The sequence below is a fragment of the Ursus arctos genome, unplaced genomic scaffold, assembly GCF_023065955.2.
Source record: "Ursus arctos isolate Adak ecotype North America unplaced genomic scaffold, UrsArc2.0 scaffold_33, whole genome shotgun sequence".
NCBI classification, from domain to species: Eukaryota; Metazoa; Chordata; class Mammalia; order Carnivora; family Ursidae; genus Ursus; species Ursus arctos.
In genome coordinates this window covers 22,326,574-22,350,904 of record NW_026623019.1, presented here as the reverse complement: position 1 = coordinate 22,350,904, position 24,331 = coordinate 22,326,574, and the positions used below count along the sequence as shown (strand labels likewise).

At 45.9% G+C, this 24,331-nt stretch overlaps 1 protein-coding gene across 3 annotated transcripts in view; it reads left to right on the top strand.

Annotated features, from left to right (window-relative positions):
- The first annotated feature begins 1,896 nt into the window (after window positions 1-1,896).
- The window catches only part of FRMD3 (FERM domain containing 3), a 295,847-nt gene continuing 273,412 nt past the window's right edge, over window positions 1,897-24,331 (top strand). The window contains exon 1 of one of the 3 annotated variants that reach the window (XM_026518786.4): window positions 1,897-2,218. In XM_026518786.4, the coding sequence (XP_026374571.2) occupies window positions 2,072-2,218 (147 nt within the window). In that variant the 5' untranslated portion in view covers window positions 1,897-2,071. Of the gene's footprint in view, window positions 2,219-22,683; window positions 22,842-24,331 lie in introns of those variants that run through there. The other 2 variants (XM_044391132.3, XM_057305659.1) reach the window with 2 other exon arrangements.

The window sequence follows — 24,331 nt, the reverse complement described above, 5'->3', positions numbered from 1 at the left end:
AGAGATGAGGCAACCCTCGTAGCAGTTGGGGCCCATCACAGCCACTTCATACATGCATATGGGGCTTTACAGACTATAACCTGCCCTCCACTGGCCTTGCCTCATCCCAGCGTCTCAGCCACCTGTGAGATGGGCAGATGTGCTCACCTTTGAATTTTAGAAAAGGAATGAAAAGACTTTCCCAAGGTCCCCAGGGTTGGCCAGGAGCTGGCCCACGAATCAAATCCTCATCTTCCCAGACCCTTCGTGCTGACCTCCCTGGTAGGCCCTGCCCTAGTATTCACCAGCCCAGGGCAAGCGTACACGTGGAGGCCACATATTATTATCATTTTTAAAAGCAATAATCGAGCTATTGACTGTTAAATATCTTCTTATCTTGGCAAATTGTCCTAATTTGGAGTTTCCGGAAGCAGATACTGAGGCCAAGTTTGGCTGTAGAGTATTTATTAGTGAGCAACATGGGGAGGAAGCAAGAGCAGACAGAGGGAGAAGTCCAAGAACGATGCAGGGGCCACCAGGCCACAGCCAAGCCCAGGGGGTGTCCTGGAGCATGCCCAGCCCGTCAGAGTGCACCCGGGGTAGGTGAGATGGCTGGGCTTCCCTCCCACACCCTCAGGACAGGGTGCTTTTGGATGAGGGGGATCTGTGCACTGTGGCGGGAGGTGACAGCTGGGCAAAGTCCTTCCTCTAACAAATATTCCTTACTACTGCCTTGAACAAGCAGAACAGCTCAGAAAGGGCTGCAGGATGAGAGGCCCTTCTCTTCCTGCTCTTGGACATGCCTGCCCCCACACCCATCCTCTGCACATCCGCCTCCACAGACCTCCCCTGGCCACCCCGTGGGCCTGTGGGTACACCACAGGGGGGTTTGATCCACCCTGGGGAAGACACAGGGGCAGCCGATCCCCTTGATCCCACCAACCTGGCGGTGGCAAGGAATTCCGGGGTCCCCAAGACCCAGAGATTGGTCTAAAACAGGACGGGACACATCTCTATTCCTGGGCAAGGGGATGGGGGCGGGAGCAGGAGGAAGGTCCCTAAAAGGGGAGGTGTAGGATAGGGACCCCCTTGCTGTGGTCTAAGGTACTGCTACCACAAATCATACTGAGATGTTGGGAGTTATAAATGAGAAATTGCTTAAGAAAGGCTCTGATAAAAAAAAAAAATTTTTTTTTTTTTAAGTAAACTCTTCCTCCAAGGTGGGGCTCGAACTCACGACTCCAAGATCAAGTGTAGTATGCTTTACTGACTGAGGCAGCCAGGCACCCCTGATTTTTTTTTTTTTAGGAGATGGATTTCCAGTTAATATTAAATAAAATAAAGCCTTTAAAAATACCCATGAGTACTAGAGATTGTTACTATTATCCATATTCCTGGGGTAGCCGTACCAGGGCCTCATGTCACTTTCGGGGGGGAGGGGGGTTCGTCCTTGGTCCAATAATCCTCTCCCGCGGTGGAATCCTCCCTGCGGGTGCAGGTCGGGCTCGCCCTTCACCCCCCACCCGCAGCCAGGTCCCTGGGGCCGAGTAGAGCAGGGTGCTGTCGGGCGCGTGGGGGAGCCGGGGCAGGGACAAGCGTGACCAAGAGCTCGAGCGATCGCGGCCAGAGAGGGAGGAGGCGGCCGGGCCCAGCCTGACGCAGCGGCGGTGGCGACGGCGAAGCAGGCCACTGCCAGGGCACCCCGGCCACCGGCGCCAGCTGTCCCTCCGCCTCCTCCTCCCGCGCCTCCCCGCGCGTGGGAGTGAGTGCGTCGCGCGCCCGCCCAGGGTCACGGGCCCGGGGCACCCTCTGCACGCTAGCCCGGGCGGAGGGAGGCGCAGGAGCGCGCGCGACGGGCGGAGGCGGGGAAAGGAGCCCGCGAGGCGGAGGCGAGGCAGGGGAGGGAGGGAGGGACCCGCCCGCCGCGCCCCGGCTGCCCGGCATGTGTGGCCGCAGGCGCCCGTCGCTGCTGCTGTCCCGGGGCTGAGCCGCACCCGGTGTCCGGGACGGTGAGTGCGCGAGTGTGTCGGTCCGCGCGGGCGAGCGCCACGCCGGCCCCGAGCCTCCCGCTCGCTTCCCCGGGCCGCGGTGCATGTTTGCCTCTTGTCACTGTGTGCCGAGAGGCAGGAGGACCATGAAAATGATCCACTTTCGGAGCTCCAGTATCAAATCGCTCAGCCAGGAGATGAAATGCACCATCCGGCTGCTGGACGACTCGGAGATCTCCTGCCACATCCAGGTACGGGCTGCCCTGGGCGAGGGCGCGGGGGCCTCTGCAGGTGGGCGTGAGCGGGCAGGGGCGAGAGAACCCGTGCGGGGGCCTGCTGGAAAGCCAGATTTCTCTTTCCCCGCCCTGTGAGGCTGGGAGCCCTACCCAGGGCTGGGGCGCGTTATCAGCGCCGGCGCCCCTTCCCAGCCTTGCAAGCTGCGCGCACGTCTCACTGCGCCTAGGCTGGGGGCGCGGGGCAGCTGCCTCCTGGGAGAGGCTAACCCCTCGATCCCCTCCCCCGCCAGGAAATGGGAGCTCAGAGAGCCTAGAGGGACACCTGCGTGTTGCCCATTCTTCCTTTCTCCCTTCCTCCACGTGGAGAAGGCATGCAACCATCTCGGGTTCACTCATTCCTTTCTTGGCGCCCGGGCTCCGAAGGTGCCCTCAGCCCCAGGGACCCGCTCTCATCCCTGCCGCCCTCCTTCCGTTGGCCTTTACTCCGCGTGGGGCGGCGGGGAAGTTTCCCGGGAGTGAGAGAGGCTGGGCAGACCTGGGCTCCAGCCTTGAGGGATGGGGCGCGCGCTGCGCGGACCTGGAGCTACCCCAAAAGGAATCATGAAGTCGGTGTATTTCAGAGAAAGGAAAAGGGCCGTGAGGCCAGCAGGGAGGGAGCCTTGCAGGACCTGGGTCCCGGGAAGAAGCGCCCCTTGGAATATTGGTGGACATTGCTCTTGCTCGAGTTGGAGAAAGCAAGAGTTCTTTGGGCGAAGGTAGCTTTCCTGGCAGCCTCATCCTCGGGTAGTAAGTGCTTTTAAGCTTGCAGGAGATGTAGCGTGAGCTGCAAGGGTGTGTATGTTTGTGTGTGTGTGTGTGCACGCGCGCGCGTGCACTTTCGGTGCGCGTATATGTAGGCAGATGTGTGCCCTCTCCTTTGACCCACTAGGCGCGCACAATCTGGAAAGGTTGTGTCAGAGCTCCGCACAATTAGCTTCTGACTTTTAAATGTATTTGCTTATCTCCGGGATTTCCTCTTCTGCCTACCCCAGTCTTGAGGCTCCAGGACTGAGCCGTTTTTCAAATACAGAGCACACTCTCCAGTTCCCTTGAGAGATGAATGGGGGCAGCGTCTCTCAGCGGCAGGAATAGGTCTTTGGGCTGTGTTAACCCAAAATGAATGAATGAAGGAAAGGTCTTTCCCGTTTGTTTGTTTGCCTGTGGAAGTTTATGACACAGAGACAGTGGCAACTAATTCGTAAGCAGTCGGTTGGACAAGTCTCAAGGCAGGAATGTGGTGCCCCACGATCTCCCAGGAGAGTAGGCTCCCAGTGAATTTTCTGGAGGATCTTGGATTTCATTCTGAGCGAAGCAGGGCTGCTAAACTTAATAATAAAAAGATTAGCAGGTTAGGCAGTTTTTCCTCCTGCCACAGGGTTGCACAGAAATGCTTGGCGTGTACTGTCTTGTGAACCAGACATAATTGTTGGTGCACTGTGCCTTAGGACCTAAAGTGGATGTACAGATCCTTTAACCCATATCGAATATGTAAATACTGGAGGGACCAGCAGCACAGTCAGGGACGTTGAGTTCTCCTCTGCTCTCTCAGTCCTCCGTGCGCCCAGTCCTGTCCCACTTGGAGTTGACACTACGGGAGTTGACACCACTGAGTTTTATGCCTTTCGGGACTTAGGCTTCCTTAGAATAGATAAGTAGTCCCCGAAGGGCTCGTATTTGTTGTCCGGTGTCCTGGGAAACAATACATTGTAGCCAGTCTAATAATAGTTTGGCAAGTTAGAGTTCGTTCAGCCCACCTAATGCCAAAGAGGTTAAAATGCTATATTCCACGATGGTGATTGTGCAATTGTTTGAAACTCAAATGTGTCCTTTTTGGCACATCTTTTTCTGCTCTTTCTGCCCCCAAATGGTGATGAGTATTTAACCAATAAGGGTGAATGAGAAGATCCTATATTGATAATTTTGGAAATTACACTTCTGGGTACAGGGTCCTGAAAAACCTTCCATTTGTTTAAACTTCGAACAAAACGGTATTTTGAAAAAGGAACATTTTGGAGTCACCCGCGCATGCCCTGGGGGATCCACCTGTTCTTCCTTCTTTCCTTGCTTGCCTTTCCCTCTGTTCCAGGGAATCCCAAAGCTAAAGAAGTGTAGGGACTGTCCTACAGTATCACACACATCCTTCCTCCATAACCTGCACAGCACGTGACTTAAGGAATTCCCCCCGCCCAAAACAACAGCTTTTAATTATTCTGTTACAAGTTATATAACTGACAGAAAACTTTCAAAGAAACATCCTAGTGGCCCAGTCTCAGCTGCCTGGTATCCATTTCTAGAGGAGGTGCTGAAAGTCACATGCTCCTTCTCTTTCCACAGAGGTTAGGATGTTGTCCCATCAGGTCAGTAGGGTGTGAATGTTGGAAGAGGAATTCCAAATGAACAGGGAGCAAAAAGAGAGTGTAGGGCACCAGGTGGAGGCCTGGAGAATGGAAGGAGTAGCTGAATACTGCCTACTGGGCCTTTCCAACTGAGCCAACCCTTAAAGTCTGGATAGTGTAGAAGGACATGAATTAATTCTAACCTCTTTTATTCAGTCTTGTTGCTTTGAGTAGAGTGGAGTCCTAGCCATCTTCCCCATTCTATCCACTTTTTTCAGATGTTGGCATGGTTATTCACAGCTCCTTCTAATGAACTTGTCATTTTCAATACTGACTTTTATTGAGTAAAATGTATTCTTTAGCAAAGCTTCGTAAACATGGTTGATATTATTGGCATTGGGTGGGAATTTTGATTTGTGTTTGAACAGAAATCCTGGACTAGTGTTTAATACATATTAGGCATTCAATACATATTTATAAATGTAGATTGAATAATTTCCTTTGTAGACTGTTAAATCCATAGTGTAGGAGCTTCTTGTGGTGGTGGTGATTGTTCATTGAGGATTCCCCAATACCTAGAGTAGTACCTGGGATATCACCCTGTTCGACAAACACCTGCTGATCGAATGAGTGCCCGGTATCTAATCTAGCTCATAACTTATCATCATGAGAGTAGCATGATGCCATTGGATTGGGAATCAGGAGATGCATGGTTTAATTATGTTACCAACCAGTTCTGTGACACTGAGCAAGTCACTTGCCGTTTGGAGTTGATGTTTCTTTTCCTCTTTTGTAAAATAAGGGAGTTGGGTTAGATGGGTAGTTCCAATTTAATACATCTGGTTTAATTACTACGTAGACCAGTTGCATTTGAGTGAAACACTGTTGTTAACAGAGTGGCTGGATACACATTATCTCATGATTTTCCTCTCTCCATTTTATTGATGTTGGTGTATTATGGAGTGTCACCTCGGTTTTATAGATGTGGGAAATAAGGGTTAGAGAGATTAAGCAATTTGGGTCACCTGGCAAGTACGTAGATTAGAACCCAGGAGCTGGGTTCCTTCTCTCAGGAGCTGACTCTTGAGACTTGAGAGTTAGGATGCTTTTGGCTGCAAGTAAGAGAGTAGCCAAGTTAAAGTGGATTAAATAATAAGTACACTAACTGTCTTACCTAATGAGAAGTCCAGAGGTAGGGAAGCCACAGGGTTGCTCAGCGGCTCTGCACGGACCCAGGCGCTTTCTGTCTTCCCGCAGTTATCCTCAGCACATCGGCTATGTCGCTTAGAGTGGTCATTCTTATAAAGTGGCGGCAGTGGTCGCTGATGTGAGTCAGGCACGACCATATCCACTCTATAAGAGGTGGTTCCTCCCCACGTATTTCTTTTTATCACAGAGGAAGATCTTTCCTAGAGGCTTCTATCAGTCTTCTTATCAGATCTCGTTGGGCGGGATTGGGTCATATACCTGTGCCCTAGCTGCAAAAGAGTCTAGGATAATGTGTGCTTCTGGTATCTACACTCTTCACTGTCTATAGTGGGAGGTGGGCTTTGGCAATAGGGAAGCAACAGAGAAGTGTGTGTGTGTGTGTGTGTGTGTCCGTGTGTGTGGGAGGCAGGGACAGCAAACAAGCAGTAGTGTCTTTCAGAATAAGTCAAATTGAGTTACGATTATTGTTACAATAAAATTGTCAGGAAAGTTTAATAAGATGTTATCTAAGCCCTGGCTTATTATAGGCAATCTTTGTGTGATCAAATTCCAGAACAATAAACATTGTCGGATCGTCCTTTGTTGTTTGTGTTGTTAAGAATCACTTCCGTCCTTACTAGATTGGTGGGTTCTGGGTAGCGCTGAGTCATCTGATAAAGAACAGGCCCTGCTGGTAGAGCTGTACTCTTGTCGAAGTGGCCATATGGCCAAGAGGTTGAGAGCTCGAGTTCTGAAGCGCTACTCCCTTGAGTTTGAACCCTGGCTCCACCACCGACTAGCCAGGTAACTTTGGGCAAGTCACTTTACCGGTTTGGGTCTCAGTTTGCTCATCTGTAAAGTGGGGATAATGATGGCCCAGACCTCATGGGCTTGTTGTAATGCTTGGTACCTGGCCCACAGTAAGAGCTGAAACAATATTGACTGTTATCTCTCTATTATGTGAAGGTATATTTGAGGTAATTCTAAGTAGCAGGGAGGCTTTGGCTTAGAATCGAATGTCTTGAAGTCTAAATGCCATCATTTTATGATGGTGCAAGACCTTGGGCAAGTCACTGGGCCCCCCATGGTTCATCTGTAATTCCTCAGTCGCCAACCTCCACTGGGTTGTTGGGGGGATGTATATGAGAGCACGTCGTAAATGTCAAAAACATCACCCACATGTAGAACACCATTTTAATTAATTTATCTGGGAAAAGAAAGGGAGTGGTTTACTGCTTTATCAGTTTCTTATCTATTGAAACGGGAACTGGATGATCACATGTGAACACTCATATGCGCTGAATATCAGGCCCCATGATGATCCTGGTGGTGAAATCCAAGCAAGGTGCCGCTCCCTGCCACACCGCTTCTGATAATAAGGACGATCCAACACTTTCCTCTATCAAACTCATCTAGAATGCCATTCAGTCCACTGAAAATCAGACACAAAAGGAATAGCAGAGAGAGACACTTTGTTAAATACCATGGCCCAGCTCTGACGTTTTTAGGCCTAGATTATATGGGCCAGCTCTTTGTATTAAGGATATTGTTAAAAAAAAAGTGATGTTATTTCAGTGGTCTGCTAAGATCTTATCTCTCGATGTCCTCAAAGCAAAGGCGAAGCGTATTGACTGCGGAGCGAATGTAATACTGTTGGCGCCACATCATTTGGACAGTCTATCAGCTGGGGGCTTGTAACTACATCTAACGAATTCTAATTCAGACTGGCTCGAACATTAAGGACATTTACCTGCTTCTGTATGCTGAAGTCTTGAGTGAAGGGCTTCATTCAAGGGCTGTCCTGCCTTCTGTAGGCCTTTCTCCTCAGACTGGCGGTGAAATGGGTATGGTGGTTTCAATCCTCACATTTTCATGGGACACCCTCCAGAGGCAGAGAGAAACTACCTCCAACTCAGCATTCCCACCAAAGGTCCTGCAGCCATTCGGAGCAGACCTAAGTCACACGCCCACCTCTGAACTGTGGTCTGTGGGAGGGAATGCCTCTTTTAGTTCAAAGTGACCAGAAGCTGACCCTGGGACTCAGCATGGAATCAACCTCCCACCAGGGGGCGGTCGGCATGGAGGAGGGGTCGATGCCTAAACATCAGGGGGGTCTCTTGAGAGGGAGGGTGGGGGACATGGAGGGGAAATGGCTCCTAGGAAGATAACCCACAATACCACACTAGGTGTTTTGTCTGGGTCACTGGTTCTCAAATTGTGTTCTGGGGACCCCCTGGCCGTCCCTGAGATCAGCATGGATCAGTACTTCTTCCCTGTTTATCGTTGAATACTATTCCATTGTGTGGATAGGTCACATTTTATCAGTTAATCAGTTGGTGACAATTTGGGTGGTTTCCCCTTTTTGGCTGTTACGAATAACGTGGCAGTGAACAGTCCTGTACACATTTCTGTGTGGACACATATTTCCTTTGGGTGCATACCTGGGGGCGAAATTACTGGATCTGTGTTTAACCTTTGGAAGACTGCCAGACTGTTTTCCAAAGTGGCTGCCCCATGTGACATCCCCGTCGGTAGTGTGTAAAGGTTTCGGTTTCTGCACATCCTTGCCAACACTTGTTATTGTCTGTGTTTGATTACAAGCATCCGGTGAGTGTGAAGTGGTATCTTATCGTGGTTTCGATTTGCATTTCCTCGGTGCCCAGTGATGTTGAGCATTTGTCTTGTGCCGTGGGCCATGTGTGTATCTTTTTTGGAGAACTGTCTATTTGGATTCTTTGCCCTGCTTTAAATTGGATTGTCTTTTTGTTATTGAGTTATAAGAGTTCTTTATATATTCTGAATACTTATACAATACATGACCTGTAAATATTTTTCCTATTCTGTGGGCTGTCTTTTTACTTTCTTGATGATGTCAGAAGTTTTAAAATTTTGATGAAATTCAATTTCTTTTCTCTTTTGTTGCTTGGGTTTTTGATGTCATAGCTCGGAAATTATGGCGTAATCCAAGGTCATGAAGACTTATGCCTATGTTTTCTTTTAACAGTTTTATAGTTTTACATCTAGGTTTTTGATTCATTATTGTATTACTAAGTCATTTATATACCACAAAATTTACTATTTTAAGGTGTACACTTTGGTGGATTTTAGTATATTCAAAAGGTTGTACCACAATGACTACTCTCTATTTCCAGAAGACTGTCATCATCCCCCAAATAAACCTGTACCCATTAACAGCCCAAGAGTGTTTGGTTTCAGTTCCACTGTGTGGAGAGGGAGTTTCCCCTCCTACACCCGACAGTTCTCTGACATCACCTATGCCTACAATTCAACTCCATTTTGACGCTGTCTACCTGGTGATGGCATCACATCCCACAGGCTCAGGCGCACAAGACTGCCCCCACTTGAGAGGCCAGTCATGAGGCCAGGTTGTCATCTAGGCTTCTGACTGACTGGCTGGAGATCGGAGGTTCCCACGACCTCCTCCTGCAGTTTGATCAATTTGCTGGAGGGGCTCCCAGAACTCAGAAAAACATTCTACTGACTAGATCACCAGTTTATTATAAAAGGATATAACTCAGGGGACAGGCAGATGGTAGAGATGCATAGGGCAAGGTGGGGGGAAAGGGGGTGCAGCTTGCATGCTCTCTGGGGGAGTACTGATCTCCCAGCACTTCTGTGTGTTCACCAGAGCTCTCAACCCAGAAGCTCTCCAAATCCTGTCCTTTCCGGTTTTTCTGGAGGTTTCATCACACAGGCACAATTGATTAAATCGTTGGCCATTGGTGGTTGAACTCAAATTTCCAGCTCCTCTCCCCTCCCTGGAGGTTGGGCAGTGGGACTGAAAGTTCCAACCCTCTAATCACATGGTGGGTTCTCCTGGCAACCAGCCCCAGTCCACAGGGGATTTCCAAAAGTCACCTCATTAACATAACAAAAGATATTTATTGCTCACGTCACTTAAGAAATTGCAAGGGTTTTACCAGGAGCTCTGTGCCAAAAAAGGAGGACAAAGACAAAATATGTATTTCTTATTATAATTCACAGTAGCACACAGCTACTCCTCATCTTTGATCCAATTTGAGTTCACTTTTGTATAGGGTGTGAAGTAGGGGGGCCAACTTTATTCTTTTTTTTTTTTTTTAAAGATTTTATTTATTTATTCAACAGAGATGGAGACAGCCAGCGAGAGAGGGAACACAAGCAGGGGGAGTGGGAGAGGAAGAAGCAGGCTCATAGCAGAGGAGCCTGATGTGGGGCTCGATCCCAGAACACCGGGATCACGCCCTGAGCCGAAGGCAGATGCTTAACCGCTGTGCCACCCAGGCGCCCCCCAACTTTATTCTTTTGCACGTGAATATTCAGCTGTCCCAGCACCATTGTTTGAAAAAGTGACTTTCTTCCCTGTTGAATTGTCTTGTCATCCCTTTCGAGATGTTGTTTGCTTTTCCCCTCTTGTTCTCTCACAAGTGTGCCGTGGAGTTTTCCAGAGGCTGTATGATATGTGAAATAGAAACGCATTAAAAGCAGAAGTAGATGTGAGGCTCCACCTGACTTATGCTGAGCCAGACTTTAAAGATACTTGCAAAAATGTAAAACGGGGCTACTTTTCTCATTCAATCAGTTATTAGTTTGTAAAGACAGGGCATTTTTCATAAAATATGCAATTTTTGTTAACGTGCGGTGGCTTTATTATCGTTACATGAACCAAAAAATTGACTATTTGAAAGCATTCTCAGGAAATTGATATATCCAACCCAAATAAAAGTTCTATAGATCCTCCGTAGTATAAGGGAGTTTTAGAGGCCAGTAAGCTTAAGAATTGTAGGTTTTGGTGATTCTCAATTTATTGAATGTCTTAAAAAAAAAAGACCAAAAAACCAAAATAGAACTCCCAATGCATCTTGGGCCTCCAAAGAGATGCCTGACGAGTTACAGGTATTTGAAATGATACCAACTAAATAAAAAAACACCCAACGTGGACGTGGAAAATGTGTATATGTATATTTGGAATTCTTAGTAGTAACCATGTACGTGTGTGTGTGCGCGCGCGCGCACGTGCGTGCGTGTGGCAATGTTGAGAGAAGGACAAGGCCCGGCTCCCCTGTAGTAAGCATTTCCCAGTTGAACTTGCTTTCCAGCTGAATCTTCATCTTTCCCCTCTAACAATTAGATAAAGCCAAGTCTCGAGACCCCTCTTCTGATTGTGGAAAATGTGCAGTAACCACGCATTAAGAGTTTAAAATGTAAACTCCTTGAATGCAGTCTGTTAGTCACTTGAATTCTTAAGTTGTTACTTCTTTTTCTAAGTAGGCATTTTGGGGAAACTTAAAGATTGCAGAAATGGAAATATCAGAATGTGTCCCATAGAGAATCTTAAGACAAGAGAGCCAGACGTGGACTCTAGAGATGGGGAAAAGTGGGATTATGGTCAGGGATCATTAGGGCAGGCTTTGCAACTGAGAGTCGAACTTAATTCAGACTCAAAGGAGTTGGTGTTCAGCTCTTGGGAGGGATGTGTAACTGCTTTTCAGGCTCTGATATTCATGTGGACCTCCTGTGCTCTTGTTAACACACAAATTCTGATCTAGGAGGTTTTGAGGCAGGCCCTGGAATTCAGCGTTCTAGCAAGATTCGCAATGCCGCTGCCGTTGCGAGCACACTTGGAATAGCAAGGTGTGGCGGGAATTTATCTGTCTCATAATAAAATTCTTAATTTCCTTGAGTGTGGGGACTTTTTGGTCCTTATCTCCCTTGATACCCTTTCACCTGGCACATTTCCCTCAGTAGATGGTCAGTGAATGTTTGAGTAAGCGAATGAATGAATAAATAAAGGAATCCATCCAGGTGCGTGTGTCATGAGAGACTGAAATACTGATTAGACACTGATACCGGGGCTGACATGATTCCTTTTGATTCCCAGCTGCAGCCAAATCATGAGATTGTTTTTCAAGCAGGATTTCCTTTGATGGACAACCTGATGAAGTGTTGAACATCTGAGAGCACATGGGGCCCGGGGTTAATAAGAGACTTTGAGTCCCTCTGGGCCACACTTCCCACTCTTGCTTTCCTGTATCCTGGGCTCTTAGTGGCCTTGCAGAGGAACTCTGGCAACTTCTTGGCATAAGCAAATCACTGTGCATAAGCCAGTAGTGCCTGGAAGCCCCCCGGAGGCATGGGGGACCCAGCTGTCCTCACTTGCAGAAGTGACCCCAGGGGACAGTGACCCTGGAGGACAGCAGAAAATGCATCCGAGGTGTAACATGAGCTCTTTAGCTGTTTGTTTTGGTGGCTTTCCCTGAAGATTCAGGAGGGAAGGGAGAGGATAACTTAAGGGGGAAAAAAAAAGGAAGTTTATTCTAAGAGGAAAGAACAATTGTATAGATCAAGCAGTTATTTTTTCCAGAAGTGAATTAGTGATGGTTTTTGAAACAACATTAATTTTATTCAGTAAGCATTTCAAAAATATCTTCTATATCCCAAGTACAGAGCTGGGAATTAGATATAAAAAGAAAAAATAATCAGCCATCAAGAAGCTCCCAGTCATTTGGGGGAAGAGGGACAAGATAGTGGTACGAGGAGAAAATGACAGCTGTAGGGACAGGTATGGGGAAGTGGAGGACCTGGAACAGGCATCTATGTCAGACTGGGGCGTCAATAAGTATTTCTGGTATCGATGAACTTGATTAATAATTAAAGGACAAGTGGAAATCAATTCTTTGAAGGAGGAGAAAAAGGCATTTAGGCTTTTCAAGTAATGTGAGCCTTTGCTTGATATAAAATCCTGAGTATGGAACAGCGTGATCAGATACAGAAATGAGGGAAGGGAGGGTCTGGGATTAAGTCCCAAGAGGTTGGTTTCCATAACAAAGGTAATGGCCATGCCACCCCAGGAGAGACAGAACTGGCCATATAATTTTGGGGACCCAGTGCAAGTGAAAATATGGAACCCTTTGTTCAAAAATTAAGAATTTTAAGGGGCGCCTGGGTAGCGCAGTCGTTAAGCGTCTGCCTTCAGCTCAGGGCGTGATCCCGGCGTTCTGGGATCGAGCCCCACATCGGGCTCATCCTCTGGGAGCCTGCTTCTTCCTCTCCCACTGCCCCTGCTGTGTTCCCTCTCTCGCTGGCTGTCTCTCTGTCACATAAATAAATAAAATCTTTTAAAAAAAATTAAGAATTTTAAGAATGCAGCAGTAGACTTTTAAACCAAGTGCAGGGCCCTTCTAAGAAGGCATGGGCCATTCACCCATGAAGCTGGCCCTGAGAAGATAGAATGAAGGAGAAGCAGGTTGGGAGAGGAGATGATGAGTTTCGTTTTGGGCTCTTAACTTTGAGGAGCCTGTAGGGTCTCTGAGTGGAGAATTCCCAGTAGACAGCTGGAAATATGCAAAGAAAGTCAGCGGAGAGGTCTGGCATGGAGACACGGATAAGGGGATCCTTAGTGTTCAAGCAAATGGTGGTAGAAGCCATGTGGGGGTGTGAATGAAACTGTCGGGAGGGGTCTTTTTTGTCTATCTTTCTGCTTGGGGCATCTTTATAGATCAAACCAAAGGATTCTGAGCTCTGGAATTCTTCCCAGGAGTACTCCATCATTTTTCCTTTTTTAAGACAACTTTGACCAAAGTAGGAGCGTCTCCATTTTGTTCTGCAAGTGGGGCAGCCAAATCAGAATTACCAGTGGAAAAACATCTTTCTGTTCTTCATCCTCATTTCCTTGCTTGGACTCTCAAATGAAAAAAGTCCTCCCTCAGCTGGAAGGTTCTGAGTTACAAAGCATAGGATTTGCACTCTGGGGAAGTCACCCTTTGAGACAGTGTCATGAATGTTAAATAGATAATACATTTTAAAACCTTTTTGACTTGATACAAAATTAAAGTAAACATGTTGTATGAGGAGCAGCTTTGCAAGTTATGCTGTAATAACTTATCTTTTATTCAATATTAATTTATATCTCAGATAGGTCCTATAGCAAATTTTGTTTTCTACTTAGTTCCCGGGGGATTATTGTGAATTTTAATTAAAGTGAATTCAAGTTCTGTAAAATCACCCCAGGAAATAACTGAGTAATGTAATGACCTGGATCTTAGGTGTCCAATAGCGTTTTTGTCTGAATATGTATTTATGTATCATGCTAAGCTCTGAAGTATGATTATTCTGTAGCAGGGGAAAGCAATTAGCATGTTAACAGATTAGGGTTTGGGTTATTATCTCTCCCCTTAGAGATGTGATTTGTTGCTTTAAGACATGAGGGTTTGCTGGTAAACATTGGTCTGGAAAGGATTGACTGAACCAGCGTCTTGCCACACAAACTAAAAATTCAAACACAGTATCATTTACTAATGGATTGGTAATAAAAATAAGCAGTCTTAAACTAGCAGTAACTAATTAGACTTATTAGAAGAGAGGAAAAACCTACTTAAGAAGTTGGCTATTGATTCCTCCTTGATGTTAGTAGCTGATGTTATTTTTTAAGGCTGGTCTATGTACATATTGTTGCTCATTGTTCTGAAAAGAAGGCCCGTCCTTGTGATCTGATCAGTTTCTGTAGGTAGGTGTTGCCTGCAATGTTGTGGTTGTTGGTGTTGGGTATTTGTTGTTCTTTGTTAAGTAGCAGCCTTTCCTTTCCCTCGTATGCCTCTTGATATCCTTGAGTAGGATGTTAATAATGTGCATTAGCTAGTTGATTAAATTGAGATCCAGGGAGGTGATGTGATTTGCCTAAGGTCACATACTTAGCAAAATTAGGATGGGGTCTGGCGTCTTGAATTTTAAGTTTGCTCCTAAACTTATTCTAAATACGATTATTTTTTTTAAAAGATTTTATTTATTTATTCGACAGAGATAGAGACAGTGAGAGAGGGAACACAAGCAGGGGGAGTGGGAGAGGAAGAAGCAGGCTCATAGTGGAAGAGCCTGATGTGGGGCTCGACCCCGGATCGCCGGGATCACGCCCTGAGCCGAAGGCAGATGCTCAACCGCTGTGCCACCCAGGCGCCCCTGATTATTTTGTTTTTGAATCTTCTTTGGTAGTGTAAATGATGTGATTCTTTTTCATTGGCAACTTCTTCTTTTTTTTTAAAGATTTTATTAATTTATTTGAGAGAGAGTGCGTGCAAGTGAGGGGAGGAGCAGAGGGAAAGGGAGAGAATCTCAAGCAGACTCCGCCTGAGCACAGAGCCCACCTTCCCTTTCTCTTTACGTGTTTGGCTTGGTACAGACATTGCTTGTAGTTTGAAATTTCAAATTAACTCCTAAAAATTGAAAGGTAAAAAAACCCCCCAAAAACGAGGAAGGATGATGTCGATAGAATTTTCTTTCTGTCCTTTATGGTAATTTACCCTGTAGTTTTGAGATTGACGCTGGAAGTTGAAATTTTAGCAATCCCAGACCATGGTATTTAGAGGACTTCTGGAAACGCATGGAAACACAGCGTTTGTTAGTTAGGCACTAGCCACATCTTTGTCAGGCTCTCTTTGTTTTGAAAGCTGAAGCCGAATAAAAGCTCTAGAGTCAGGGGTGGAAAAACACACTCCATACCACCCGGAGCCCCGTCAAGGACAACTTCACCTCTTGTATTCCCAGACCTCAAGGGAGATGTACTTTTGCCAAGGGGCATCATGGCATGGGGGTGGAAGGGGCACCTTGAATGGCACCTTTGTCTCCAGGTTTGGAGACGTCGTTTCTCCACCAGGTGTAGGTGACACCTTCTTGGTTTAGTGCTGATTAAAAGGAAAAAAAAAAAAAAGGAGGAAAAGTTGCACAGTGATTCAAGGGCAGCCGTGAAGTCTGAGTTCGCAGCGCCAGCAGCAGTGTGGTAATTTGAGAACAGCAAATTAGAAGAACAAAGCAGATTTTAATCACATGCCCCCGAGAGGAAGGTGGTTTAGGGTTATCTCCAAATTGTACCTCCATTAGAGAAAGGGAGGCTTTTAATGCTATTATCCAATATTTATTGTTAAAGGTTTCTTTCTTCTTTCTCCCCAGTCTTTCTTTAGTACACTCACTGGGTGGGGAATGCCAGCCTTTGTATCGAGCGGTTGTTAAATATAAAACATTTTTTTTTTTTGGTGTTGCAGGAAATGGAGAGAGAGAGATATAGGGAGAGACAAGGAGGGACAGGGAGAGACAGAGAGAGAGGGAGAGAGAGAGAAGTTGCAGGAGAGATATTGATTTTGAGATTCAAGGTCTTTATCCTCTAGAAGACTTTGGTCTGAAGGTAAAATTGAATATTAAGAAAGTGTCTCCTCCCATCTTTCCATCCATCCATCCATCCATCCATCCATCCATCCATCCATCCATCAACCTATCCATCCATCCATCCATCCATCCATCCATCCATCCATCTATCAACCTACCCATCCATTCATCCATCCACCCATCTATCTATCCAACAAACATTTATTTATTTTTTTCCAACAACCATTTATTGAACACCTCTGTTAAGGACTGGCCTGAGTATTAGAGATACAGAGATAAATAAAAATATGGTCCTTTGCTGTCTAGTGGAGAAGATGCCCACATAAACAGATTCTAGTTGGTACTGCTATGATGGAAAGACGGAATATTGTTGGAGCCAATAGTGGAGCCGAAGTGCAGCTTGGGGGAGGGTGTATCCTTCCTTTAATCTCTGCTCGCCCTCCTCCAAAGTCCCTACCCCTCAAGAGGACGGGATCACTGATATTTTCTTACTCACGTTTACTTGCGAATAAGAACATCTTTAAGAACTTTGCTCTTCTTGCAAATATCTCAGCTAAAATTGTACCTTGCTATAAAATGTGATTTCAAGAGAAGTCACAAACTCCCTTTGCTGCTTCCTACCAGATTTTCACCCGTCAAGTGTCTCCTGTATAGCAATTCCGGAGTAGCCACTGGGGCTCCTCATCTAGCCTGAGAAGGACAGGGAAGGCTTTCTGGAGATGATGTCTCAAATGAGTTTTAAAGAAAAGGTAGGTGTTGTCTGGCCAGTAAATTGTGGGAGTGTGTTCAGAAGGGATACAGCTCGGGAAGGAAGGGCATTCTAACAGAAGACTGAGCATAGGCAAAGGCATAGTATTTGTGGGAAGCTAACAGAAATGCATTATGATTCCATATATCCACAGAGAGGTCTGTTCTACTCAGTGCAAAGTTGGCAATCGCCTGCTCGGACGGTGTAGATAGAGTGGAGAGGTGGAGTCGAGAAAACAATATGGCTGCCGCGTACTGGGGAGTAATTGAGATAACCCCATTGAGGCGTGGTTTGCATGGGCCAGAATGACCTGGAGAATTATTTTGCTGCTTAGTTTCGCTTCTAGAGCTAGAGGTAAGGCACACTGGGTGTTTTATCTCAGGCTTTGAATGCCTCAGTGCTTCCTGAAAAGCACCACCCCGAGGAACACTGAAGTTTTCGAGCTCTTAGTGAAGGTTTTAAACTTTGATGTGTCACTGGGGGTGGTGATGGTTCCATGACCTTCAGTGAGCCCAGTAATGAAACAGGTCTTTCTTAATTAGAGATCAGGAAACTGACAGACCTTTCCAAGGCAACTCACCCCATTAACTTGTTAGGGTAGTCCTGAGCCCAGCCAGGGAGGGCCTGATGGGAATCTTTGTGGGGGCTCCAGGAAGTGAGTGTTGAACAGACATGAGATCATTTGAAAAAGGCCTCCTTATGCACTTTAGACAAGCACTGTATGATAGAGCTTTTGTGATGCCGAAACTGTTTTATAAATATGCTGTCCAACTTGGTAGCCATGAGCCGACTGTGGCTGAGCTCGTAAAATGTGACATATGTGCCCGAGGAACTAAACTCCAATGTTATTGCATTTTAATTCATTAAAATCTAAATTTAAATAGCCACACGTGCTTGTGGTTGTCATATTGGATGGCATAGAGTTAACATCATTGCGGCGGTTAACTCTGGAAGGAGAGAGTAATTGAGAGTCAAGCGGGGGGAGCCGCCCCCGTCAACCTTCTTGCTCGTCTCTATATACTCCTGCACCATTTGAATTTTTGGTAAACATGTGTTTTTTAGCTTCATAATTTTAAAAGCATAAGACATTTTTGAGGAAGATCTGTGTGCCTTTCTTCTCCCAGAGGACTTAGAAAATTGGAAAGCAGTTTCAATTTTTAGTCCAAAGCCTGTACCCTTCTCAGGAGCCCCGGAAGCCCAGAGAAGAGAAGGCACTCACTTACCCTGGTGAGTGACTGAGAGGGCTGGGGCCCAGGGATCCAGACATCCATTTTCATCGTTCTTTCGACTTCATGATAAGTCCTCGTTCAGGTGCGCTTGGTCAATCTTGCTGTTTTTTTCTCTGTACCTAGAAATAAGTGGTACACATTGTATATCACCTAAGTTCAAATTCCACTGTTCGTTGCTGATATAATAGGAAAGAGGTTGACTCTTGTATATGAATCTTGCTTTTTTTTTTTAAAAGATTTTATTTATTTATTTGACAGAGAGAGAGACAGCCAGGGAGAGAGGGAACACAAGCAGGGGGAGTGGGAGAGGAAGAAGCAGGCTCATAGCAGAGGAGCTTGATGTGGGGCTCGATCCCGGAACATTGGGATCATGCCCTGAGCCGAAGGCAGACGCTTAACGACTGCGCCACCCAGGCGCCCCTGAATCCTGCTTTTTTGTTGACGCTTTCAGATTTTCTGTGTAGACAATCATGTCCTCTGCAAACAAATACAGTTTTATTACTTCCTTCCCTTTTCTTCTGTAGCCTTTTTGCATTAGCAAGGACTTCAGTACTGTGCTGGAAAGGAGCTGCAAGAGGGGACATCCTTGCCTCGTCCCTAATCTTAGTGGGAAAGCTTTGAGTTTCTTACCATTGAGTATGATGTTAGCTGTAGAGTTTTTTGGTGGATTTTTTTTTTTAATCAAGTTGAGAAAATTCCCCTCTATTCCTAGTTTACTATGTTTTTTATCATGAACGGTATTGGATATTGTCAAATGCTTTTGCTAAACTTATTGATAGGATCATGTGATTTTTCTTTTTTAGTTTGTTGTGATGGATTACACTAATCGATTTTCAAATGTCAGACCTGCTTTGTGTGTCTGGGATGAGTCCCACTTGGTTGTGGTGTGTAATTCTTCTTATACATTGTTGGATCATGCAGTGATTTAGACAAAGGAAATTAACTCCTAAAACTTCTAATTATTGATAAACGAACAGCATTTCTCAAATCAGCAGTTTCCCTCCATCATTTATTTTGGAGATAATATATTTTATCTTTAATAATCATTGTAGAACACAGAGTAAAAGTTCAAATCATATAAAAGATTACCCAGTGAAAAAGAAATCCTTTTATATCTGACCTCAGATATATTCCTCAGAGGTCATCACTTTCCACATATTTTTTTTGGTGCATCTTTCCAGAATTTTCTGTTTCCTTTCAGAACAATATTGACCACCTTTTTTTTTTTTTTTTTAAAAGAGAGAGAGAGTAAGACACAGAGAGAGTGAACAAGAGGGGGTAGGGTCAGAGGGAGAAGCAGACTCCCTGCAGAGCAGGGAGCCTGATGTAGGACTCAATCCTGGGACTCTAGGATCATGATCTGAGTCGTTTAACCAACTGAGCCACCCAGGTGCCCCTTGACCACCTTTTATTAGGGAGTAATGACAACCTCATTGGGGTGTAGTTTGCATGGGCCACATGACTTGGAGAATTGTTTTATAGGGCTAGCTTGGCTACACTTCTAGAACTAGAGGTGAGACGTGTTAGTTTTTTGTTTTTTTCCCTCAGGCTCTGAATGCTTCCAGAAATGTTGGAGCCCACTTTATGTTTCTCTAAGCTCCTTTATTCTCTTTGGCGAGCTCGTGTGCGTGTGCTGGATGGTAGATGGTCACATCTGGGGTTGGGGTGCCCTCGCCTCTTTTTCCATCCTGTCCTTTTCGTTCCGTCCTTTGCAGTGTGACTGGAATAAATGCTCTTCCCCTTTTGCTGCATGCCTCCCTGTCTTGCAGACTTAGGATGTCTTCAAAGAGGACCTTTCCTCCCAAGGGTCCTGTTTAAAATTCTACTCCCTCAGTGATGTGTGAAGAACAGTCAGAGACGTTGAAAGACATCTGACGTGTGACGTTCCTTCCAGAGAACAGTGACTTACTTAGATCCCAGAGGACCCTGGAGCCTGAGGGGCAAGAAGAAAGGAGGCCTGGGCTCTAGGAGGAGAAGAGAGGACAGGGAAGAGATTTTCTCAGGTAGTGTGGGAATGCGATTTGCCGTGAGGGTATTGGTTGCCCCTATGACCCAGGTACACCGGTGCTCATTTTTGCTGGCGGGCTTAGAAAGATTTCTTAATGGATCCATTGATCAGCCAGGAAACATTTAACAAAGCAACAAAATTTTCATGCCCCATCGCACACACTGGCTAAGTCTTCTCTCTAAAGCGACGATTCTGGTCACATTCCTCTTAGCCCCGATGGCTGATTATTAACTTGTTCATTGCTTTGGGAGCCTGTGTGCTGTCTGTCTTCCCCACGATACTGGCAGCTCTGTGAGGGGACGGAGGCTGCTGTACCCCAGTGTCTGGAACATGCCCACTGCCTGGGACGTTGGAGGTGCTTAGGACAAATATTGGTTAGCTAGAAGAGTAAATAAGTAAATAGTCTTTACCAAATCGTAAGGACAGCGATCACTGCCTTTTGTTGAGCGCTGGCTGTGGGCCAAGCCCCTTGTCGAGCACCCTTTATCTCATTTAATCCCTATTTAAAGGTTAGGAAGACGAGCCACAGTGATACATCTGGTCCCACATCAACAGCCCAAGTGACGGGCTGAGATTTGAACCCGGTTCAAGACCACCCACTTCGGTGAATTAAGGTGTAATCCCCAGAGATGTCAAGCGTGGGCAGTAACTTCAGGAAGGAGGACCTGCCCAAAGCAGGAGTTTCCGCCTTCAAGATGCGTGTCGGGTACTCGGTAGCAGACCAGACACCTGCTCTTCAGGAATTTAGATGGAGACACCCCCACAACCGCCAGCACGGTCCTGTGGAGCGGGTTGATAAATATCCAGGTAGATATTCTGAGCTGTCGTGAATTATTTAGGTGCTGAGGCAGAAACACTTTCTGGCATTGAATCCTAACGAAAGCTGTGCATGAAATTAAAGTCAAGAGGTTCAGCGATTCTTTTTCTGTTAATGAACGAGGGGAGAGAAAGCAACCCTTCAGCAATCAGCCATATGGCTCACCTGTTTCTTAGTCTTTCCCGGCTCTCCAAAGGGCCCCACAGGGCTTGTGAGTCTTTTTCTTTTTGTTGCATCATATTTTGCAAAATACCTGAGAGCCATTGTCACCGTTCCGGGTGGCCAGGGACAGCTCAGTTCCATCCATTTTTCTACCCCGAGAGCTCCAAGCGAGAGCAGTCAGAAGCCTAACGAGCCCCCTCGTCATGGCAAACTCCGTCTGTGGCTGCGCCGTCTCCAGGCCTCACTAGCTTCCCTGCCTCTTCGGCTCTTTGGGCATCAATCGAGCCTCTTGTTATAAATCTATACAGTGCATTATATTTTGTAAAATGCTTCATATTCACTTTACTGGTCATTTTCCAAGTAAGTCACTAAGTAGGGAAGAAAGAGAACTCAGAGGAACCCAGGCCCAGCACCCCTGCTTATCCTAGAGAGTGAGTCCCGGCCAGGGCAGCCTTCTTAATGAGGGACCAAGTGCAACCCTCTTAATGAGACTTGGTGCTATTCAGCATCTCACATCTATTTTTTTTTTAAACAGCTTTATTGGGATATAATACACATACCGTACGATACATTATTTGTTTGTTTTTAGAAAGATTTTATTTATTTATTTATTAGAGAGAGAGTGTGTGCATGAGCAGGGGAGGGGCAGAGGGAGAGGGAGAAGCAGACTCGCCACTGAGTGTGGAGCCTGATGCAGGACTTGATTCCAGGGCCCTGAGATCATGATCTGACCTGAAGTCAGACTCTCAACGGACTGAGCCCCCCAAGCGCCCTACAGCTCACCCATTTGAAGTGATTACACACTCTGTAGGTAATTCTGCGACAGCACACATCAGAGTTGTGCAGCCATCACCACAGTCAAACTTAGAACATTTCATCACCCCCCAAAGAAACCCCAGACCTCTTAGTTGTCCCTCCCTCAACCCCTGCATTTCTCCCATCCCTACGCAACCGCCGATCGACTTTCTGTCTCTCTCATACAATTTGTGTCTGGCGTCTTTCAATTAGCTTAATGTTCTCCAGTTTCTTCATGTTGTAGTGTGTAGCCATACTTCATTTCTTTTTCTTGCCAAGTCGTATTCCATCATCTGGCTGTGCCATAGTGTGTTTACCCATTCGTTGGTTGCTGGACATTTGGGTCGTTTCCATATTTTGGCTATTATGGATAATGTTGCTAGGAACATCGTGTACAAGTTTTTATGTGGACATTTGTTTTCATTTACCTCGGAGCAGAATCGCTGGGTCATGTGGTGACCCTGCGTTTACCTTTTGGAGGGACTGGCAGACAGTTCACCACAGCGGCTGCGCCATTTTGCATTTCCTCCCTGTGGCGTATGAGGGTTCCAATGACTCACGTGCTCGCCAGTAACACTTGTTACTATCTGACTTTTTTTTTTTCTCCTTTTTGATTATAGTCCTCCTAGTGGGTATGAGGTGGTGAAGTGGATTTGCAGTCTGGCTTGGGTTTGGCTTTCCCTGATGGCGTCAACCAGCATCTGGACAATACGTTTTTCGTAGGCTGCTGGACATTCTGTTTGGGGTTAACACTTAAACAGGTGAGGAGAGCTTGGCTGTTTCTGGAGCCCCTTTCTCCTCAGGCAGCTTCATGTCCATGGGCCATCCATCACCCTGGAGCCTCTCCACCTGTAGGGCTGTTGGGTGGTGGTCCGTGACTAGACCACTGCCCCCCCTTTCCCTCGGTGAGCCACTTTCAGAGCTGGCCTTCTGTTTCATGGCCATTTTTCATATCACATCGTCTACAAGAAAATGGAGATTTAAAGCAATTTGCTTTTTAAAGTCAGTTATAGAAGTTGTCCTGTCATAACTACAGCTGAAGTCACGAAAGTTTCTAAGGTCGCGGTGTTTTGGTGAAGACCCTGTACATCGAGCCCACAGCACTGAAGAAGGGGTGTGTTTTCCAAGAAATGAATAGGTTAGCAGAGCCAAACCTTTAGGGTAAGTTTTATTTTTTTCAATGTAATTTTTTAACATTCTTTATTTTGAGGTGTAGGTTCACACACAGTTGTAAAAAGTAATACCGAGAGATCCCATCCTTGGAACGGTTTAACTGTGGGAGAAGATGATTTACTGAGGGACTGGAAAATAAGTCTGGAAGAGTGCCAAGCATTCAAACTATTTCTGCTGCCATCAGTTTCCTGCTTTTCCCAGGCCCAGGACCATATAACCCAACCTTCAGACGAGCTGCTCCCGAGGAGGGGATGTTTACTGACAGAGGCCATTCTGCTTTGTGATTTATTTTAGCTTAAAGGAGACCAACCTAATAACACCATCCCTCCCTTCTTCTCGGCCCCGTTCTTAAGGGTCGGTTGCTGCTGTTGAATCTTTCTGGCCTTGGCTGCTAATCCGTCAGAATTTCAAAGGCAATTAAACCTGCCAAAGATCTCATTTTAACTTAGACCTACCCACACAGGGGACATAAAAACCCTCGAAATGAGGCAAAGAGTATACGTGAGCTAAAGATGCTACAATTGGTCGGTGTAATACCTGGCGTATCATTTGAGTGTGATGCTCTCGTTAATTCTCTGCATATTTATAAAGTTATAACTCTGTGTTAGGCACTGCTTGAGGTGCTAGGGACACAGTTAGAGAACCAAACACATGGAAATGCCTGCCCTCATGGAGCTTGTATTCTCCGGAATATAATTATTATATGTACTGTATTCTCTGGAACAATATCGTGCTGTACATTATAACCTCAGGACTCAATCATCTTATAAGTGGAAGTCTGTAGCTTTTGACCCCCTTCACTCCCATCTCCCACCCCCTGCCCCCTACCTCTAATAACCATCAGTCCATTCTCTTTATCTGTGAAGTTTTGTGTTTTTTTTTAAGATTCCATATGTAAGTGAGATCATACAGTATTTGTCATTTTCTGTCTGATTTATTTCACTTAGTATAATACCTTCAAGGTCCATTCATGTTGTTGCAAATGGCAGGATTTCCCTCTTTCTCATGGCTGAATTATATTCCTCTGTGTGTGTGTGTGTGTGTGTGTGTGTGTGTGTGTGTGTGTACACCACACCTTCTTTATTCATTTATCTGTCAGTGGACACCTAGGTTGTTTTCATGTCATGGCTGTTGTGAATAATGCTGTAATAGCATGGGGTTACGAGTATCTTTTAGAGATAGTGGATTATATGGTAGGCTCTGTGATTATCTGTGGGGAGAACATTCCAAGCAGAAGCAACAGCCTCTGCAAAGGCCCTGGGGTAGGTTTGTAACTGACTTGAGAGAACAGTAAGAGTTGACTGAACAAGTGGAAGAGTGGATGAGTTGGAAGAGGCGTTAAGATCTGTCCTATGGGGATTGTAGGCCAATGTAAACTTAATATGTGTTGATTAAGAATATTCAGAAAATTAATCAGTGAACTTTTTTTTAACAATTGAAGCATGTCATGCATACAGAAAAGTATGCAAAATTATAAG